The 20538-nt window shown below is 38.9% G+C and overlaps 2 protein-coding genes and 1 long non-coding RNA gene across 5 annotated transcripts in view; 2 read left to right on the top strand and 1 right to left on the bottom strand.

The window, feature by feature from the left end:
- The window catches only part of LOC119500812 (uncharacterized protein C13orf42), a 43816-nt gene extending 41308 nt beyond the window's left edge, over positions 1-2508 (top strand). For both annotated transcript variants that reach the window (XM_037790757.1, XM_037790755.1), the window contains one exon: positions 2094-2508. In XM_037790757.1, coding sequence (XP_037646685.1) covers positions 2094-2338 — 245 coding nt within the window. In that variant the 3' untranslated portion in view covers positions 2339-2508. The remainder of the gene's footprint in view (positions 1-2093) is intronic.
- A 3732-nt stretch (positions 2509-6240) lies between these two features.
- On the bottom strand, positions 6241-12777 carry rnaseh2b (ribonuclease H2, subunit B). 2 transcript variants are annotated; one of them, XM_037790753.1, is made up of 11 exons: positions 12561-12773; positions 11598-11666; positions 10081-10188; positions 9270-9346; positions 8278-8392; positions 8132-8196; positions 7473-7578; positions 7167-7248; positions 7027-7072; positions 6710-6787; positions 6241-6414 (listed from the first exon to the last, which is right to left on the bottom strand). In XM_037790753.1, exons 1-11 carry the CDS (start codon positions 12622-12624, stop codon positions 6304-6306), a joined length of 921 nt encoding a protein of 306 aa, XP_037646681.1. In that variant the 5' UTR covers positions 12625-12773; the 3' UTR covers positions 6241-6303. The 2 variants fall into 2 exon arrangements, with proteins under 2 accessions (XP_037646681.1, XP_037646682.1); XM_037790754.1 differs by lacking the exon at positions 6710-6787 and having other exon boundaries at positions 12561-12777.
- LOC119500815 overlaps positions 12270-20538 on the top strand; it is a 16620-nt gene continuing 8351 nt past the window's right edge. The window contains exons 1-2 of the long non-coding RNA XR_005209687.1: positions 12270-12644; positions 13934-14103. This is a non-coding gene — a long non-coding RNA (uncharacterized LOC119500815). The remainder of the gene's footprint in view (positions 12645-13933; positions 14104-20538) is intronic.

The raw sequence follows: 20538 nt of genomic DNA, 5'->3' as shown, positions 1-20538 counted from the left end.
ATTGCTCTACATGCAACAACCCAACAGTATGTAAAGTAGTTGAATTATTTCCAGCTGTGTTAGTGTAAGTACATTAATAATAATTGCCAATTATATAATATATAAAACTATAACAATTACAGAGGCTATATATGCCATAATGAGTACTTTTCTACTTTTATTTTGGATACTTTGTGTGCAGTTTGCTGATTATATTTACCTACTTAAGTAATGGATCTGAATATTTCTTCCACCAGTGGGGATTAGAGATGATCAAATAAATTCAATATATTTACTCGAGAACTCTACTTCATTATATACATTTGATGTACTTGCACTTTAGTTGGGTATTTCCGTCTTATACTACTTAACTTCTAGTCCACTACATTTAGCTTTTACATATAAAATATATAACCCACCAGTATATTAAGTGGATAAAATTAGAAAGTTGCTCACACATTAATGCATCAACAATTAGAAGAGTACTTTTATTATTTGAAGTATGTTTTGCAGATAATACTTAGATACTTTTACTTGAGGATCTTCAGATGGCTGGGGTCAGAGATGGACTGAGCTTAAAGTCACACACATCCATGGTACATCTACACAGGTGTTGTCACCTATTTACTTATTCACTCATATACTGTCTGGTGTTTTAACTTATTCATGTCAAACACAACCAGCAACATTTTAATGTTTAATGTTGTGCATTTGACTCCTTTTATGTCAGTTACTAGTTACCTTCTAGATTGCAGTTTTGACATGTGAAGTTCAAATAATATTTTACATTGCTATATACAGTATTAGGCTAAACGTATACAGTAGGACTAGTAGTTGTTGTTGTTGTTTGTAGCAGTATAGTAGTAAGATGTAACTTTACCTGGACCAGCTACAACGTCTTAAAGAGGCCACTTTTCACAAGTCCTTTTACTTGTGATACTAGAAGTTACTGTGAGGAACTTCTAACTGGTCATGAAACCATTTCAATTTAATACTGATGCCTTTATAGTAATGTATAGTATGATGTAATGTAGAAAAAACATTCCTCAGTCTAAAATATGTTAGTTTGTTTTTAATGTTATTTTATTTGTTCCTCCACAACCATCTGGTGACCCCCAGAAATTGTCTTGCAACCCCATTGGGGGTCCCAACCCCCAGGTTGAGAACCACTGCTCTATATGACCTACATAAACCATCAGCGCTTTTCATCTGTGCCAGCGGGTCAGATTCCACGCAAAATCTGATGAAATCATGCAGGTTCACCAGAAACTCCTTCAGCTCGGACTCTAGCGGGGCCTCCGGCAGCGACCACCAGCCCACTGTGGACATACACAGATCCGGCTTCGCTGCCGCCTTCGAACTGCAGTCAAAGCTCCGGTGGGAGGTGGAGAGCTCCTTACCCGACAGCAGCGCCTCCTCCTCCAGCCAGGAGCTCCACCGGTCCTCACTGGGAGCCAACACCGACACCACGCTGCCGGAGGCCCAGGCCGTATTGCTGGGCCCGCTCGAGGGAAGGGAGTTACGGGAGAACTAGAACCAGGATTGTGCAGGGCAGACTGCCAGACCCTGCTGCAGTAAAATTAGAGAATTTCTAAGGGGACACTGGTGCTCGGAAACACAACCGCTTTTGTCCACAGGAACTGCCACAAAATTAAAATTCCTCATAGTAACTTCAAATAGTTCAATTACTTCCATACCTAGTAATGGGATATTCTAACATTGTTATATTACTACTTTTACTTTTATTTATTTTTGAACTGGAACACCTGAATTGAATGCAGCCATTATTGGTGCTCTTGATTACACCTGAGTTTTTCTATGCTATGACAAAAACTCTATTCTTCTTCCACCACGTGTTCGACTGGTAAAGGTCAAGTGTGGTTAAGGACTGGGAAAGCCAGAAAATAATTTGTAAGATACTCATTTATACATTTCCCCAGGTCTTTTGGGCCAGCTGGCTATCTACACCAACTACTTACCGGTAATCTCATTCAAACGGTTGCTGCTTAGATAAAATCTTTCTGGGTCTTAAGGTCTAGGAGTGAAAGCTACTGGTCTGAAAATAGCTTTCAGCCTCAACTCAGGATCTTGCTCTCTGCTCTTCTCTCCCACAGTGGCCTCCAGCTCGGCCGAACACGACCTCCACTCTAACTGGGTCATGCGGGTTCCTCGGGTCGCGGACGACTCCAAGCAGAAAGCAGCTCATGACTGTGCCAAGGAAAGCACCCGAAAGAAAAAAAACCAGAGCGGGTCCACAAGCAGCCGACTGCGGCTGCAGAGGAACCCGATCCATCTGCCCAAAGTGGTGGAGAGTGCATTCAAGACTCTGCGCTTCAAGCCCAAATTAAAAAAGCAGTGAAGCTTGATAGACATTTGAAACCAGCAGCACTGCCACGCTGCTGACATAGAGCTCAACCTAGTTTGTATGGACAAACACCATGCTCTGCTAAAACTCCATCCGGACAATCAATACTTACATCAAATATTTAAAAGGAATTTTAATAAAGCAAAAATCTGTCTAGCCGATGACGTCAGGTTGGTCATTTTGTCTCGTCATGGTTGGAAAACCACAGACGCTACTAATAACATTATTGATGTAGGTTCTATTCAAGTGTCCCAGTAGGCCTGACAGCGTGACAAAGAACCAGCATGCACCTCACCTGAACCCTGAAACTGAAGCAGCTAAATTGAATTCAGCCATCACTAGCCAAAGGTTTTGAACGCTGGAAACATGCATTCATAACCTATGTTCTTCTAGCTCTTAGTTATTATTCCCATGTCATGTTTTTTTGGACTCAAGGACCATTGTGTAACATTTTGGGGGATCTATTAGCAGAAATGGAATATAATATTCATAACTATGTTTTATTATAGTATAATCACTTGAAACTAAGAATCATTGTGTTTTTGTTAGCTTAGAATGAGCCCTTCATATCTACATAGGGAGCGGGTCCTCTTCATGGAGTTCACCTTGTTGCTCTGCCATGTTTGTACAGTAGCCCAGAACGGACAAACCAAACTCTGGCTCTAGAGAGAGCCTTTCACTTTTTTACATTACCTGAAAGCCACCGTAGTTCTTCGACACAAGCTTGTGAAACTGCGGTAATTTGAGCCGCAGAGTGCAAAACTATCGTGGAAAGTCAAAGCGGGGGGATTCCCGAGACCGGCAAAGCTGGCATATGCAGTACGTCTGCATACCCGCAACATCTCATACCATCCGAGCAGGGATTTTCCAAGGCTGTACAGTTCAAAGCTTCATTCATAACATTGACATTCAAATTATTATTATTAATATCTAACAGAAACATTGCAAGCAGTTCACCTTCTCTCTCTCTCTTTCTCTCTCAGCGCACACGAGCAAGGCAGCACTCATTCTCTGTAATTATCTCAGTCGTCAATCCAAAAGTCAAAATTTCTCCCCAGCACACACCTGTATTTACAGGACAGTCTAGCAGCAATCTGACAGCACCAAGAACAACAAGAACAGGCAGAAATCGAGACACTGTGAGTCTGAGAATTGTTGGTTCTGTTCTCTTGTTGCAGCGTTACATTTAGTTGCTTTTAAGCGTCTTTCTTATAAAACTAGGCAGAGATGTTCCTTTAGTAGGGATGTGTATTGGCAAGAATCTGGCAATACGATGCGTATCATAATACAGGGCTAATGCTTCAATATATTGCGATCCTGTAAGTCAGTGAAAAAGGAAAAGTTGGGAAAACTGTCATAGTATAAAGAACACACCAGAAATACACCATTTTAGTACTATTACTAGTACTTTTTGTACTGCATGCAAAAAACTGCATGTGATTATCATAAAGTGGGCATGTCTGTAAAGGGGAGACTCGGGTACCCATAGAACCCATTTTCATTAAGATAGTTTGAGGTCAGAGGTCAAAGGAGCGTCCAAGCTAGTATGACATGATTGGTGCTGATGGATTCCGATAGCGGTCAGGCCCGACGGCAGGCCATTGGATTTTGAAGAGGTTAATTGAAAATCGATACAATGTTTTAGAGAATCGATACAGTATCACAAAACATATTGCGATACTCATGTGTATCGATATTTTCTTACAACCATAACCTATAGCGGAGATTATTTTTATGAGCCCGCTCTGCATGTAATCTGATATTCAATTACTGTACATTCAATGTGTTTAATATATCTAGGCCTCTATCATTATGTTTCATAGGTTATGCAATGCTGTCAGAGAATATGCAATATGTTGCTGTGGAAATAAGGCTTTGATTGAGGAAAAAAAAATGCATTAGGTATTGTTTGGTATACGCACAAATTGTATGTTTTTTTTAATTACAATTAATCAGTTAATTGATCATTAGTGTTACCGATGTCGATTAAGGAACGTGCTAAAAATACGTAGAAACTTCATTGAAACATCAAAATGTTCAACTCAATAAGGACGTGCACTTTTACTTTTGTCATTAATACTTTCAGAAATATTCCACGTTTTCCAGGAAAAAGTCTGCATTCAAATGAATGGACCACGCCACTAACATAAAATCTACATCAATGCTTTCAGCAAAGTATTTTCTCTCTCATGATAATAATATTTTGGCAATTGGACTCATGTTTTTTGACTGAGAAGCAGAGGTTTGAGAGGTGCGCCTCGGCTTAAATTCTATGAAATCTTACCCAGGAGTCATTTAGCAGTTCCCATCACCGTGGCAACCTTTGATTGCAGCTGGAGAGGCACAGTTGATTGAGATGAGCTAATTAGTGCAGTTTGACACAAACATGCAGACATTTTCACATTTTCAAGTCTTCTCTACTTATTCATACATTCAGCTAGAAACATCATTCAACCTTACAATCTTCCACATCTTTTCATTCATGGTTAGTATTATTCAACTTTTAAAGCCAGCGATCCAGTTTGGCGTCAGCTTTTCAACATCCAGCATTCACACCGCAATTCCTCCAGAAATTGCCTTCTCTAGTTTACTCCTGTTTTTCCTGCTGTGACATGTCAAATTGTCTTCCGTGAAAAAGGACTTTTCAGTAGCATTTGTTTCAGGGATTTTCTAAACAAATTAATATAAACACAAACATACGATTCATGTATCAACTGGATGCTACTTTAAATGAGAGATTACTTGGATGATTTTTACAGCGTAGTCTGTAAAAAAAATTCCTTCTGACGTCTCAAGATTACCCAAACCCATCTGTTGATAGCATTTCGTTGATGTGTGCATTTGAACTGAATTATTTCTATTGTAAATTGGTGTGATGGGTATGGAATGTAGGTTGAGTACAGTACATGGGGGCAGACCTGCAGAGAGACTGTATTCATTTGAGGTATTAAAGCCAACAGTTAACTGCTACAATGTCCTTCACAGCAATAAGACTGGCTGAAAAGTGAACATATTTCTGTACTGCATGAATGCCGGTTTCATTTAAGAGAGGCTGAGATTTGGAAGTTGAGGAAACGGCTTCTGTGCTCTACTGTATTCTGTCGGTACAACTGTATTTTATTAAAATATATCTTATCTATAAGCTACATAACTACAGACTATCAGACTAGGCACGTGAAATGCATTATTATCATACTGTCAGTGAGTCTGTGTAATTTGGGGAAGCTGCAGTGGTGGGAGAAGTATTCAGACGGTTTACTTAAGTAAAAGAAATACCAGTCTAAAAAATACTAAAAGTCCCATATCAAACATTTACAGAAGTATAATCAGAAAATGTAAAGTATCAAAAGTAAAAGTATTCATTATGCAGAATGGCTCCTTTCAGTGTTATTTTATAGTATAATATTCGGTTTTAATCACTAAAAAATACATGTAAGCACATTTGAATGTTGTAATTTGTCAATGTTGAGCCAAGTTTAGATATTTTATATACTGCTCTGTAGATGAATAGTAGATTACTGCATCATATTATACGTGTATCATATTTTTAATTAAGTGAAATCTTATTCTCAAAAGTAAATAGTAACATAGCTGTCAAATAAATGTAGTGGAGTAAAAGGTGCAATAATTCCCTTTGAACTATAGTATAGTAGAAGTTTAAAATAAAGTATAAATGGAAATAATAAAAAAGTACTAAAATGTGTACTTAAGTACAGTACTTGAGTAAAATCACTGACATTCCACCACTGGTAAGGTGGCCCTTAAAGCTATTTTAGTATGCTTATACTTTGCAAAATATAAACATTAATGTGGTTAAAATGAAAAATGCTAAATAACTTGCCATTAGTCCTTTCCCTTCTCATTTAAACCACAATTTAAAATGAAAATCATGCATCAAATACATTTTCTTTTCTTTATTACAAATGTTTCATATAAAAAAAACAGAAACTACACAACATTCATTTCTTTTCTGCTTTGACCTTGGGGCTGAAGAACGATGACATCGTCTTCATGCCAGTCTTGTCCACCTTAGACAGAGATTTCTGAGCAGCAGTCATCTTCTTGGGCGGCTGGAATAAGGGGGGGAATCAATATATCTCAACACCTTTTGCACAGAGACACCAGGGAATTCATTACATATCATGAACTTCAATTCAAGCTGAGAAAAAATCATGTTTTCCATAAGGTAAGCCCCTTTGACCCGTGTATGCTCTACAGAGGAAGCTTTGAAGAAAGCAAGAGCTACACTGACAATCACTCAAGGTCAAAAAAAAAGAGATGATATAATCTAAACAAATGATGATTACAAATGCCTCCAATAAGTGTTTGGTCTATTCAGGCACACTGTACTAAGTATACACTCACTTTCCGCGCAAAGTCTGCACTGTTGAATTTGGTGTAGTCCTCTCCAGCCTCCACCTGTTTGTCTGAAAGTTTCCGTTTCTGCCAAACGAGGAAGTGAGACAAGCTTTTTCATGACAAAGAGCACCACAGAAACACACACACACCACTGCAAGCTACGATGACGTCATGCTGTTGATGAAAAAGCTCTTACAACCCAAAGTTAAAAAGCACAATGCAACTGCAACAAGGGATACAGAAAAGATGCTCGCTGATTATGACAGCAGGCAGAAAGAGAAGAGATTATACTAGACAGACTTCTAAGAGAGACACGAACATACCTTGGAAGGAGGTTCTGTCTCCTTTGGGCTTGTGAGCTCTGGTAACCTGTGGAGCAGAATGAGATGCTTGATCACCATCACCACTACACCTTAGCACTAATAATCATCATAACTTGCAGGTGTTCGATGTCTGAACTTACTGCAAGTGTTTGAGGAGGGCTTTGCTCAGGTCTTCACTGAGGTACTCTGATATCAGGCCGTGAGCATAGCGCAGGTAGTCCTCTGTATCATAAAGAGTGCCAGTAATTAGCAATAGAATCCTACTTTACATTTTGTAAAGTTCAAGCTTGGGAAAATGTTGTTTGAAGATTATAACCCATAGACATAAACGGTGCAATATTACTGCCATCTATTGGTCAACATCCTATCTGCTGCTTGTCTTTTCATAGGAAGGTGAGACTGATGGGACTTAAAAAGTGAAGTGGGTTGAAGTTGAAGCGACTTACCCTCATGGCAGTCCGACTCGGACTTCACTCTGACGTATGTTGTGGATTTGACTCCTTCTCCCACTGAGATATTTCTCGCCTTGAGCGCACTGACTGTCCTCTCCACCTACACCAACAAGTAAAAAAGCATTATGCAATTCCAGTGTGAAAAACCAAGCGTTGAATTTCATATAAAATAGTAGTTTTGATTTCTATTTATTTTGATTCGTTTTCACAGTGCACAAATTAAAGTGGAATAAAAAAATGATTTGCTATATTGCTGTTGAAGTGTTTTCACTTTGACTTGGCACTGATCGGCTGTTCGCACGAATCCCTTCTCTTCCAGTTGATCTCCAATAACTTTATAAACGTCACTATTTTTGTGGGCTTTATTTTAAATATTCTGTATGTTCTCTTCGGCCCAGATGTCAAGCAAACATCTGACTTCTGCAGAAGTCCGGGTCGGTCTGTAACCTGTCGTTTACCTGTGTCCATCTCAACAAATGCCCGCATCATTTGCTTGGAAACGGTCCGAGACCGCCTATCACAAGCGATCTCGGACTGGTTGTTTCGGTCCGTACCAGAGTACGTTTACTGCGTTCACAACTGCCCAAACAAACCGCACCAGAGTTTGATTAAAACGGTCTAAATATTGGCTTGTGAAAGCGCCCTTAGAATACCTTTTTCTTCAGCCAATTCATCGTCTTCTCTTGACTGTATCGATGGAACTTCAGTTTTCCCACCTCTGAAAGTAGAAATCCACAGCATTTAAGCAATGCAATCAGCACAATAGTGGAGTGATATCAGCTTCAAAAATAAACTTCACCTTTTTCCTCGGCAATGTGGTGCAGGGAGGCCAGGGAGCGTGTGCAGCTCAGCAGCCTTGAGCAGGCTGGGAATTCCTCGTCCATAACAACTTGATCCACAGGCTGGAACTTCTCCTGAGCAGCAAAATGACATCAAACAGAAAAGATTAGATTAAAGTCCTATTTACAGTTTACATATACTGCTAAGGTTATATCAGAGGCACGATATTGCTCTACTGTAATGTTTATGCGATCGCCACCACTCTAATTTTTATTTGTGATGACTAGGGCTGTCAAAGTTAACGCGATAATAACACATATTCATTTTAATGCCACTAATTTCTTTAACGCATTAACTTGCGATTTTTAGGTTGTAGCGGGCTCAATTTTAAAGCTAGTGAGAAAAGATGCTGGCACCATATGAAACTAAAAAACCTAATGAATCCATTGGTACCAACCATGTCATATTAGCTTGTCGCGAAGGAGGTTAAATAACGCTCCAAACTTGCACAAAATTTTGACGAGGAAAAACTGGCATGGCCGATTTCAAAAGGGTCCATTGACCTCTGACCTCGAGACATGTGAAAGAAGATGGGTTCTACGGGTACCCACGAGTCTCCCCTTTACAGACATGCCCACTTTATGATAATCACATCCAGTTTGGGGCAAGTCATAGTCAAGTCAACACACTGACACACTGACAGCTGTTGTTGCCTGTTGGGCTGCAGTTTGCCATGTTATGATCTGAACATATAACATTTTTATATTAAATGCAGAATCTGTGAGGGTTTCTGGACCCTGGAGCAGCATAAAGCAGCTTTATTAGGCTTTATTAGAAGCTGTGATATTACAGAGTTCAGAGTAATAATAAACACAAGCATCGCAATCTAATGATAACTCTTATACATGATAAACTGTTGGGCAGAACAAGACTGCATCACACCACAATGATCAGCATGAAAACATCACTGGAACAACAGCTGTGAGATTAATGCAGATTTCAGTTTCTTACCTCTTTGCCAGATTTGATATAATAGGGCAAAATTAGATAGAGAGGATCCATCGGTGTTACAAAGAGAAGTCTCCCATCTGTTTCAAAAAAAGAGACAACTGTGAGGAAGACACTAACACCTGATTAACACATGGTCAAAATTCTGAGCCAAGAACACAGATAAAAATACAGAGTAAAAGTGCAGCATCTCTTAATATTTAAATGCACAAATTTAACATCAAGAACATTATGACAAACGAGTTAAACTTTCTATCACATCATATGAGATTGTATACAAGTTTGCACATGTGAACCTGTTTGTTTTGTCTGTACAGGACACGACACCCTCTGTCCTTTACAGGGTTGTACTGTGAAGGACAGAGGGTGTTGTATCCTGTACAGATTGTAAATTTGCAAATTTGTGATTTGTTATATTGGGCTATATAAATAAAATTGACTTGACCTGTTTGTCAATCACAGATCTGATGGTTAGCTTTAATTTGTGTCAACAGTTACTCTTTCTCAATAATGTTTGTCTGTGCTCAGCGTAGGTTGTCATAATATATGGACAGACACTATTCCTCTGGACATGTTAAATATTTGTTTCTGTTTTTATGATCAGTGCACCTGCGGTTTCTGCATTGATGATTTGGCATCTTTGGAGCTCTGTTAGTTGATCCAAGCTGCTAAGTGCTGATGTGAAAAAACTGTTTTACAGCTGAGAAATACTGCTAATGGGGGCTAAAAGTTATGTGAGCCACCTTAGTAGCAGTGTTTGTAATTATGATTTAGCAGCTTCAGAGATTACACTGTAATGAGGAATGAGACCAACCTCTCTGTACATTCTGGCCAACAAACCAGGAGTGGAAATCTTCTTCAAATGCTTTGACCTCAAACAGCTGTACATCACCACTACTCAGCATATACAGAGATGCTGCATCTGCAGGATAAAAAAAAAAACAGGAACTGTGTTATTTTCACTACCACATCTACTAAAAACACAATCACAAAATACAGAATTAGACTGCTGGAATACTGTCACGTTGCCTTTATCATATTTTGACTTTATTAATATGGTGCTGTCAGGGCTGCAACTAAAAATCATTTTCATTATTGATCTGCAGCAAATTTAATCATCCATTAAAAGATGCCCTGTGGAGTTTTCTTGTAAACAAACAAAAGTTGTGTTTACATTCAGGGTTACTCACTAAAAACTCATTGTGTGTATCCTTGAGGTCTAACAAATGTGTATGCCTTTCCTTATAAAACATTTGTACAAGATAAATAAAACAGGGACCAACTCATAGAAAAACAGCTCCACAGCACTACTAGAGGTCAAAAACTCCACTGGGAACATTCAATCATTTCTGTACTTTTTTTTATAAATGGAAATGCCTAAAATTACATTATTTCAATTCAGACCTCAAATGTGAATATTTGTAGATTTTCATAATACTCTATGATAGTAAACAGAATATCTTTATCAGGGGTGTAAGAAAATATATTTAAAAATATATAATATCATGTTTTGTGATACTGTATCAATTCTCAAAAACACTATTGATTTTTGATTAATAGTTTACATGTAAAGATGAACTCAGTCTATACTTAATTTAATTTGTAAAGAGATGAGCTCTTTCAGTGTATGTGCCCTCTCAAAGTAGTGCTATGATGTTAGATGTTACAGGGACTGTGATAAATGCAAATGCAGATCCCACTATTCTGATTGCATAAAAAAAGTCAACTTTTTTTTACTCAGATTTTATGCATATGGTGGTGTGTTCTTTATACTATGACAGTTTTCCTGAAATTAGATTTAAAAAATCGCAATATATCGCCTTACTTACAGTATCGCAATATATTGAATTGTAACCCTGTATCATATGTATCATATCGCAAGATCTACCATGGTGGTAGATAGGGTGAGGCGATAGGTATTGACCATAACTATGATATTTAAAAATGAAACACACTATGATAATATTGTATAAATAATTCAGTGCCTCTTGAATAATTTAATATATACATTTATGCTTACAAACTCTCTCTGCCTCCCTACACTTGTATTTTGGGTGTAATTAATTAGCGAAAAAGAAACAAAACACACAATAAACAGTTAAAAAAAAAAAAAAATTCTATAGATATCTGAATAATACCATTATCATGAATTATATTGGCCACAATAACTGTGTTGTGAAAATCTGATATTGTGTCAGCCCTAGTGGCAGGTGACCTGAAATTCGTACCTGCCGCAGCCAACATTTACCCTGTATTTGGCAGGTGGCAGGTGCTAATTTCATTCCCTGGTTGCAGCTCTAAATAGATGTATAACAATAAATAAAGATGGACCTGTAGTGGGATTCCTCAGTCTCACAAAAGCTGGGTCACTGTCATCCTTCTTTGTGTCGATGGCAGAGTCTGTGGACACCAAAACAAAAATAAAAGTAAAATTCAAGAGTTAAGATTCAAGATTCAAGATTCAAGATGTTTATTGTCACGCCGGTTATACAGGTATAAAAGTGTGAAATACTTTTTGCTGGGAAGCTCCATTAACATAATAAGTTATATTACATTTACATTACAATTTAATTTACATTACAATTATAAAAGGAAATACTTTGTACAAGGACACATTAAGAACATATACAGTATATACAGTATAAGATATATTTTTGTGTGAGAAGGTGTATGAATTATATATTCAGATTCAGATCCATGAAACATAAAGGTGTAATCTCTGAGAAATCCACACTGTGTAGAAAGTTACTCTGTGGGAAATAACTACTGTCTGGCTGCTGCAGCAAATCTGCAAAGTTAACACTAAGTCACTGTGCAATATCATTTTCCAATTGTGCAATTTTGTTGATAGTCTGTTTATTGTCAATACTGTATATACTGCTCCTATTTGTATACTTCCTTCTATTTATGTGGTTCATATTTTGTTACACTTTGTTTAGTTCTCTTCTTACTGTGTTAGTTGATGCATCTTGTTTTTTGCACTATCCTTAAAATATACATATCTTATAAACACTAATTTAGAAACTAATAACTAATGTTGGAAAAGACTCCAACAAAGTAAATAACAAGTTAGCTAACTTAGAGGTAATGTGTTATTTCCTGTGACACGTAGCTGAAGTTAGAGGCATGACAGCATGATGACTAACAAGTCCACCATGAGTTAAATAACGTTAACTCATGTGATGCTTGTTGTCAAGGGTCTAATAACGTTGCTATCTAGTAGCATAGCAACCTAGCTCAGCTTAGCAACCTAGCATAGCAACCTAGCTCCAACTGTCTTAATGCTTCACCTACCTGCAGCAATAACAACCCAGCTGTCATTCTGTACATCAGGCGTCCGCTTCTTTTTAGTCGCCATGAGTAATTCAGCTTAACGGGGTGAGTTTTTGTTGACGTTGTTTGCTGTTATTGCTATAAAATGAATGTTTATTTGGGCTAAAAACAGTGTCGGCCTGCTACTTTTTGCCTGACAACATGAGCTCAGAAAACGCGCCTCTCTGAGCAACTTTGTTGCGTTTGTCATACAGGTGAAAACAAAGACATTTATTATTGCGTGGCGGCTAATTTTATTCATTTTCTTTTAACAAGCAATGTTAAACACGTTTTTAATTACAAATAAACAGTTAGGCTTTGAAACATGCTCAAAAAGAGGCACAAAAAACACCGTTATAGACGTTTTAATTCACACGGTTCCCCCTGTTTTTTTAATGCAGTGGAACATTCCGTGGTGACGTCTTTCAAGGCAAGGCAGCTTTATTTGTATTGAACATTTCAGCAACAGGGAGATTCAAAGTGCTTTACATAAACATTCAAGAACATTGTGACATAATAGACATAATTAAAACAGTTATAAAAACATTCAAGATTAGAAAATAAAAACAAGCAAAAAAGTAAAAGCTAGAATAGAAGCTAAAATAGAATATAAAGATAATATAAGATAAGATAAGATAAGATAGAACTTTATTAATCATGAAGGAAATTCTTGTGACAGAGATTGCTAAAAAATACAACAAAATTACAACAAGTTCAAGTGTATAAAATACAAGTGTATAAAATTTTAAAAAAGTACTATTTCTAGCACCAGTGCCTAATTGAATAGCAATTAAGTAAGATACATTTAGTAAAATGAGTAAATAAGATGAGTAAAATAAAAAAGGTAAATAAGCTAACAAACAGAAAAATAAGTAATATTGCACATGTTGGACATTAATATTGCACATAATGAACAGTGACATTGCACATGACACACAAGAGTAAAACTCTAGTGCAGTATAAGATTATTATCTGGTTTAATAAAAGGCAGCAGCAAACAGGAAAGTTTTAAGCTTTGATTTAAAAGAAGTTGGAGTTGGTCCTGCAGGTTTCTGGGAGCATGTTCGAAATATTTGGTGCATAAAAACTGAACGCTGCTTCTGCATGTTTAGTTGTGACTCTGGGGACACTAAGCAGACCTGATCCAGATGACCTGAGAGGTCTGGATGGTTCATAACATAGCAGAGGATCAGAACTGTATTTTGGCCCTAAACCACTTTCAATGTGCAGTTTCTAGGTGAGGCCGATAGAGGTCGCTCAAGAACCGTGATAATAATGGGAACATTTTAGGTTTGCTCTGCACAATTTACCTCCCAGTCACTGATATTTCTGAATTTATGGTTTGGTCTTCACAGAGAGCCAAAGGGTCTCTGCTCTCAGGTGCAGGTTGTTTGGTGACCAGTTGTCCTTTGGCACGCTGGCACACAGCAGATTGGGGGATCCATCTGTCCTTCAGTAAGAGGAGGGCATCTCTCACACACTCTCTCAGGATATGACACAGTGTGTGTGTCCCAGTTGGTTTTCAGTGAGTCACTTGTTTTTTCTTTTCTTTCTCCCTCTTGCACTGTTTCCGTGCATGATCAAATGAGGATGTGTAGGATGCTTGTGTGTGTGTTTTCATCCACATTAGATGGCTGTGTCATCAGTTTGTTAAACTGTTCACGGGTCCCCCTGATATGTTTGTATAGCTTTTTTTGAGCTGTTGATTTCCCCTCCCACCTAAAGACACCCACAGCACGGCCCATTAACAGCTTTTTAATTAGCTTGTTTTGGTAATGAGGAAGGGAGGGATTTGTGTGCATCTTTTAAACATCGTCATTCGCCAATACAGCGTCCCCTGTGGGGAGCAGCATGACGTAGAGGAAATCTAGAGCCTACGCAAGGGTGACTTGTGGCTTCATGTTTCTCTGACTTGCTCATTTTCATGTCACCTTTTTTTCAGTTTATTCTGTCTTGTATCACTTTCTTTCCTTTTCTTTTTGGCCCCATTTGAAAATGTCGCCCTGTTGAGCAACACATGCTTTAAACACCGTCTCCTCCTTTAAAATCAGTTAGATTTATGTTGCTGTGGCAAAGAGAGCGTGGGTGAGATATTGTCTGTGAATTACTTGTTTTATGGGTCCCGGGAGTATCATACACAACAGTCTGTGCGGCTAAACAGAATATTCCATGAAAGCTTTCTTTCTTTTTGGGCTGCTTGAGGGAAGCGTCTGTGTTTCTGACTGCCAGGGAGAACAACAGCGGCCTTTCTGATACGCTGGACCACAGACAGCCCCAGAGAGCCGAGTCCTCTGTCACCAGCATGCAGACGAGAACAAAGTGGGGCTAAATTTAGGCCTTGATATGGCTTCGTAGACCCGGAGTCCAAGACCCCTCCATCCTATCCCAAATCCTCATACATCCAACAAAGAGAAGCCATGTCTGTTCTGCCATCTCCCCCTCAAGCTCTATTTCCTTCTTCCCTACGCAGTTCACTTTTGAGCTCGCTATTTCTTGTTAGAAATAACACGATTCCAATAAACTTCTCTGTGGAGGTATAGGAGTTTATTGCAGCCAGCAGGCGGTAGACGGTTGGTCACACTCTGCTGAGCACATTGAACAGCCCCATGGTCCTATCTATCTCTGTGGCCTCATTTGTGGTGGTCCAATGCAGGGTGACTGGTTACAGCTTATATATCGACTCAGCCTCGAGCTGTCATGTCACCACCATGTGCTGTGTGCGTTACCAAGGGAGTATATTTTTACCCACTCCATCTTTTATCTTTGGGATTCATAGAGTGAAAAGAGCTGATTTCAAGAGCACACATATTCACAATTTTTAAACTGTCATGGCTGCCAAGAGAAGCAGGTTATAAATAGAAAGACAGCATCACTCAGGGTGCCACTTTTTCTAGACAGATACAGACATTCACACAGCTGTTAAAGCCACATTTTGAATTCCCTGTAGATCTTCAGCTCAAGGAGGTAATGTACACATTAATACTAGACACGCACACACAAAAAAACAGATGTGGAGAGAATTCCCCTTGGCAGCAGAAGCCTTTGAGTCATCATCTGGGATTCCCTTCCTCTCACTTCCAAATATGGGTGGGATTGTGAGAGAGCGGGAGGCAGAAAGTGGAAGGCAGCGTGGAACCCCCTCATGATGTCAGAGCTCTGGAACAGCGAGCCTCACGCTGACTGGAAATTCACAGGAAGGAATGTCGGGAATGCAAGAATCATTGAAATGCTATTCCCTCCATGCACATTTGTAAAGTCTGAGTTTTAGCACACATGCCTCGTGTGCACCCACACACACATAATGCTCTTTGCCAGTTCTCTCATTGGGGAGGTATTCCTTCCCGTAAAGTGTTATTCCTCTTGACCCCCTCACAGGATGGTGACTCCTTATTCCCAGCATCAGTTGCTCTGTGTGAGGCCTCTGGTTGAATGTGCAGTGGTATTTCCCCCTCTCCCTAAAGGCAGAGAGTGGCGTCATGGCTTGAACATAAATCATGTGCTTGATGTAAAAATGTTAAAATATATATTGATTTTGGTGAAAATCACAATATTAATTTGCTATAGTACTTTAGTACACTTTTGAGGTACATTTTAAAGGGAACTATTTTACTTTTTACTCCACTACATTTATCTGAAGGCTGTAGTTACTTTGCAGAACATACGCAACAAACATAGAATAAGCTCATAAACCTTTAAGTTTAAACCACCTAACCATGGCCGGATTAACCTGCTAGAGCAGTGGACCCCCACGTCTGTTGCCTTTAAAGGTGCTAAATTCGAAATTCAGAGCATAACTAGTGCGTCCACACGGCTCTCAACATGGCGATATGCCTTTTTCATGGAAGACATTTTGACTTGCCATAGAAGGAAAAGCACAGGTGTAAATAATGGATATAATGATGGCTGAAATCCATTTATCTGCTTTGATTTCAGGTTCCTGGTATCTTGCATGCTGGCTCACTGTCACTCTCACTTAGAGCACTTAAATAGAACAGAGCCATTGCTAGTGTTATTAGTAACACCTGTGCTTTTCACCAGAGAGTGGGCGCTACTCTTCTGCGACAATGCCGTCGGTTGGGACTGTGTTATCAGCTGTAACCGCCGTATGAGCGCAGTGCGGTGCAGCGGCCGTGAGCTAGCCAGAGGGGCACGCTTACATGCATGAACATGCACTAAAAATACCCGTGGCAGGCCCGGCAATGTCAACAAAACAAGAGGAAGCTCGGATTACAACACACACACACAGAGGGAGAGCAACTTCATTCTCTGCTCAGGTAGACATTACTCCACTATATCTTCGAATATCGTATAGAGAACCTTTTAAGAACCCATCAGATACCGTCATTTATTACACGGCTTTGTTTAATACTTGATTCTGATTGGTCAATCACTGTATTCTACAGTCTGTTATTTCTTTATAGCAGACCGTTGCTATGTATAACAGACCGTTGCTATGGATGCAGTTCTGATGTCGGTCTCTGGCGGACCGTTTTTGTGTCAAATTATTGATTTTTTGAGTAAGTAGCCGTGTAATAAGAGGAATAATGTAAAGCGAGCCAGTCAGTGAGGTGAAATAAACCCCCTGTGGAAGGGTTTCAATACCCGGTGCCGCTGCCACACTACTGTACACACCCGCACCTCTACACATAACAAACAGCGATATCCCTCTGAGAATAACTAATTATAATTATTGCTGAATATGAATAATGAATAATGATGTGGGATTATCCCTTATTTCATGGGCTAATTTGGGATTTATACATTATTATTACATACTTATATATAAGAAAACAAAACATAAAGATCGGAGCATTCAAATACTGAATTGGAGGTCGATAACCATGCTAATGGTCGAAGCTTCAGAGCATTCGGGTCAGCCCTAATAGATATATATCATATTGTATATGTAAGCACAGTATAAACTGAAATAATACAAGTTTGGTAAAACAGGGCCTAAGAAATAGGAGAACATGAAAGAGCCACATTATCATTTCAGTTTATGTTGTACTTCAGTAGTACATTTTACCAAACAAATTTGCAACTGATCAAATACAAACAGTTGCCACACAGTAAACCAAGGGCCTTTTAGGCTTATGAGGATCTGAGGTGCAGTGCAGTACTCTGTGGAGTTTTTGACCACTAGCAGCACTTTTCAACCAAAAAGTTCCAGGAATTATGGAACCAGTTATTAATCTCAGAAACTAAACCAGTAACTAAAAATCCCTTTTACACACTTCAAAGTACCACGAAGATTAGACAAATTACACCGATGACAGATAAAAAAACGACAGCAACATTTGAAAAGCAGTTTTCCCCACATGAGAAAACAAAAACACAGAGCAATTCTGTTGTTTAATGTATTTACTGTTGCGTGACTCTGATGTTTGAGTCAGATGTAATAAAAGAATGACAGTAGTGCTACAAAGCACTGTTTTGATGAGTGGGTTCCCGTTTTGTTTGTATCTCATGCACACCATTTAGGACGCGAATCACACGATATGCATTCTTGCCAACGGTTTCACACTATTCCACTGATTGCGGGTGATAATTATGTGCCCAAAAAAGTAGCACTGGGCCTGTAAATTGCAGGGAAGAAGAAGACTACAAGCAAGCAAACATGGATGTAAACAAATCATTTTTCAGATTTTTTTTTAAAAAACATCAGCGTTTTTATGAGACAGAAAATGTTTCTTTGACTTCCACAGTACACACAATGCTTTTTGGTGAGAAACACTGAATGTTAACAGAACTTTGTTTGTTTATAAGAAAACTCCACATGGCACCTTTAATATATTAGTTATTTACAACTGATAGGGACATTGTACTACTAAAAATACTCTGTCTTGTAAAGCATTTAATATTAGGTACAAATTCATTTTAGTGACTGAAATTTGTGTATCTCTTCATTGTGCATTTTACACATCTGTTTTTGGACAACTTAGAGTGTATTAATCATGGAGCTAGGCCTGAAATGAGTTGCAAAACCAACTGATAAGCAAATTTGCAGAAAAGTAATCACCAGTTATTTTATGTTCAAGTTATTTATCACGCAAAAACATCAAAGATTCATGATTCCAGTTCGTGAAATGTGATGATTCGCAGCTCTGTTGGTCGGACAAAACAAGCAATTTGAAGATACATAGACTTAATAATTAGTTTATTGATAAAAAAAAATATTGACCAATGAATCAAAGTGAGACGAAGCGCTACTTGCGGCCCTACATGGATCACTCATGTGTGGGTCCTGATAAAAATGTAAACTTTCACCCTTTCAGAGGGGGGGTCTGTCTGTCCCAGAGGCTTTCATCTGCCCATGATCCCTGCCTGTCTCCTCTTTCCCTCTCTTTACTCTGTCCCGCCGAGTAGATGTCCCACAATACACCATCCCCAACCCTAATTATTGTTTACTAGGATCAATCTCTCTCTCCCTGTCCCTCTCTCCCTCCCTCTCTCTCACTGTACCAGGGACCAGAGATGATGTGGTAATTACATCTGCCGACTGCTGGTCTGCCGCAGACGGCTCCGCAAGTCTCTCTGCTCAGAGAGAAATTAGAGACTGCTCAGCACATGTCCAGGGCTGTAATTAGAATAAGTACTCTGTGAATGAAATGTGTTTATTTGTTTATTTATGAGACCCCATAATTCCAGGCCACTTCTCTGTGCTCCTACTCGCTAAGGTTGGGTCATGTCAGGGGATGTGCAGCAGAACCAGAGTTATGAGTCGATGCAACTCCAGTAACTCTTCTCTCTAGCATCAGAGTATTTATTGTTGTACAAATGAAAAGTTTAACGGTGCTAAATTTGATATTCAGAGCATTAATATAGCAGCAAACAACGATTTGCTATGTAAAGATATAGAGGAGTAATGTCTACCTGAGCAGAGAATAAAGTCACTCTCCCTTTTTGTGTGTTGTAGCTGGATAGCTGGATCGGATATCCGTTACAATGGGGCCAATCTACTAAATTCAATTCCATGTTTATATACTATATACGTTATATACTGGAATACTAATTCCTGTTTACGTTTTGACCAATTTGTTGCTATACGTTTACACTTGAACTGTAATTCTTGTTAATTTTGAAAAAAAAAATTGTCAAGTTGTTGGTGCACGATTTATTATTTTAATGATAAGTAACAATTCAGTAAATTTATGTGATATTATCTATGTATTTATTTGTTACATTTAATTTTACAAAGTTAGGAAAGTGATGTTTAAGTCAAGCCTGTTGTTGCCTTACACATAAAAGAATGATCCCAGTCACTTTCACACAGTGAGGCATGCAGCTTGTTAAGTAAACACTCATATCAGATCGGTTCTCAGTATCGGCTGATAGCCAAAGCCAGGTATCGCTATCGGTATCGGCACTTTCGTTGTTGTTTGCACTGTTAGCACCGTTAGCTGCGAGCTGCCGACTCGCTGTTGCCATGTTAAGAGCCATTGAGAGGAAATAGAAATGCTCCCAATCCTGTATTTAACACCTTTAACTCAAAATTTGTGAAAAAAGCACCCTCATTCAATTCAGTATACTCAGGGATTTTCTGAAACTTGGTCTGGAATGACCAGCAATTTATAGTGGCTAACTGTAGACACTTTTCCACTTGTGCTACTGTTACACCAAGTTTAAAGGAATAGTTTGACATTTTGGTAAAGAGTTAGAGTTAGTTAAAGGGATTGATACCACTCTCATGTCTGTAGGCTATACTAAAATATGAAGCTGTTTCCTCTAACTAGTCCACCATTGGGACTTTCAAAAATCCCAGAATCTCTCGGACAGAGCAAAGTCTCCCTGCTTCCACCTCTTCACTGATAGCAGCTCGTCTCCCAGTTCACTTTGAAGGGATCCAGTTTCAGACACAAACTCGTCGAGGGGACTCAGAGCTGCCGAGGGGCTTTTTCTCCCACTCCCAGATTTATGAGCTGCGCAGTGAGACAGTCGACAACTCGGGCCATTAAAAGAT

Source organism: Sebastes umbrosus, chromosome 13 (assembly GCF_015220745.1).
Source record: "Sebastes umbrosus isolate fSebUmb1 chromosome 13, fSebUmb1.pri, whole genome shotgun sequence".
NCBI lineage: Eukaryota > Metazoa > Chordata > Actinopteri > Perciformes > Sebastidae > Sebastes > Sebastes umbrosus.
This window is presented reverse-complemented; position numbering and strand designations above follow the sequence as displayed.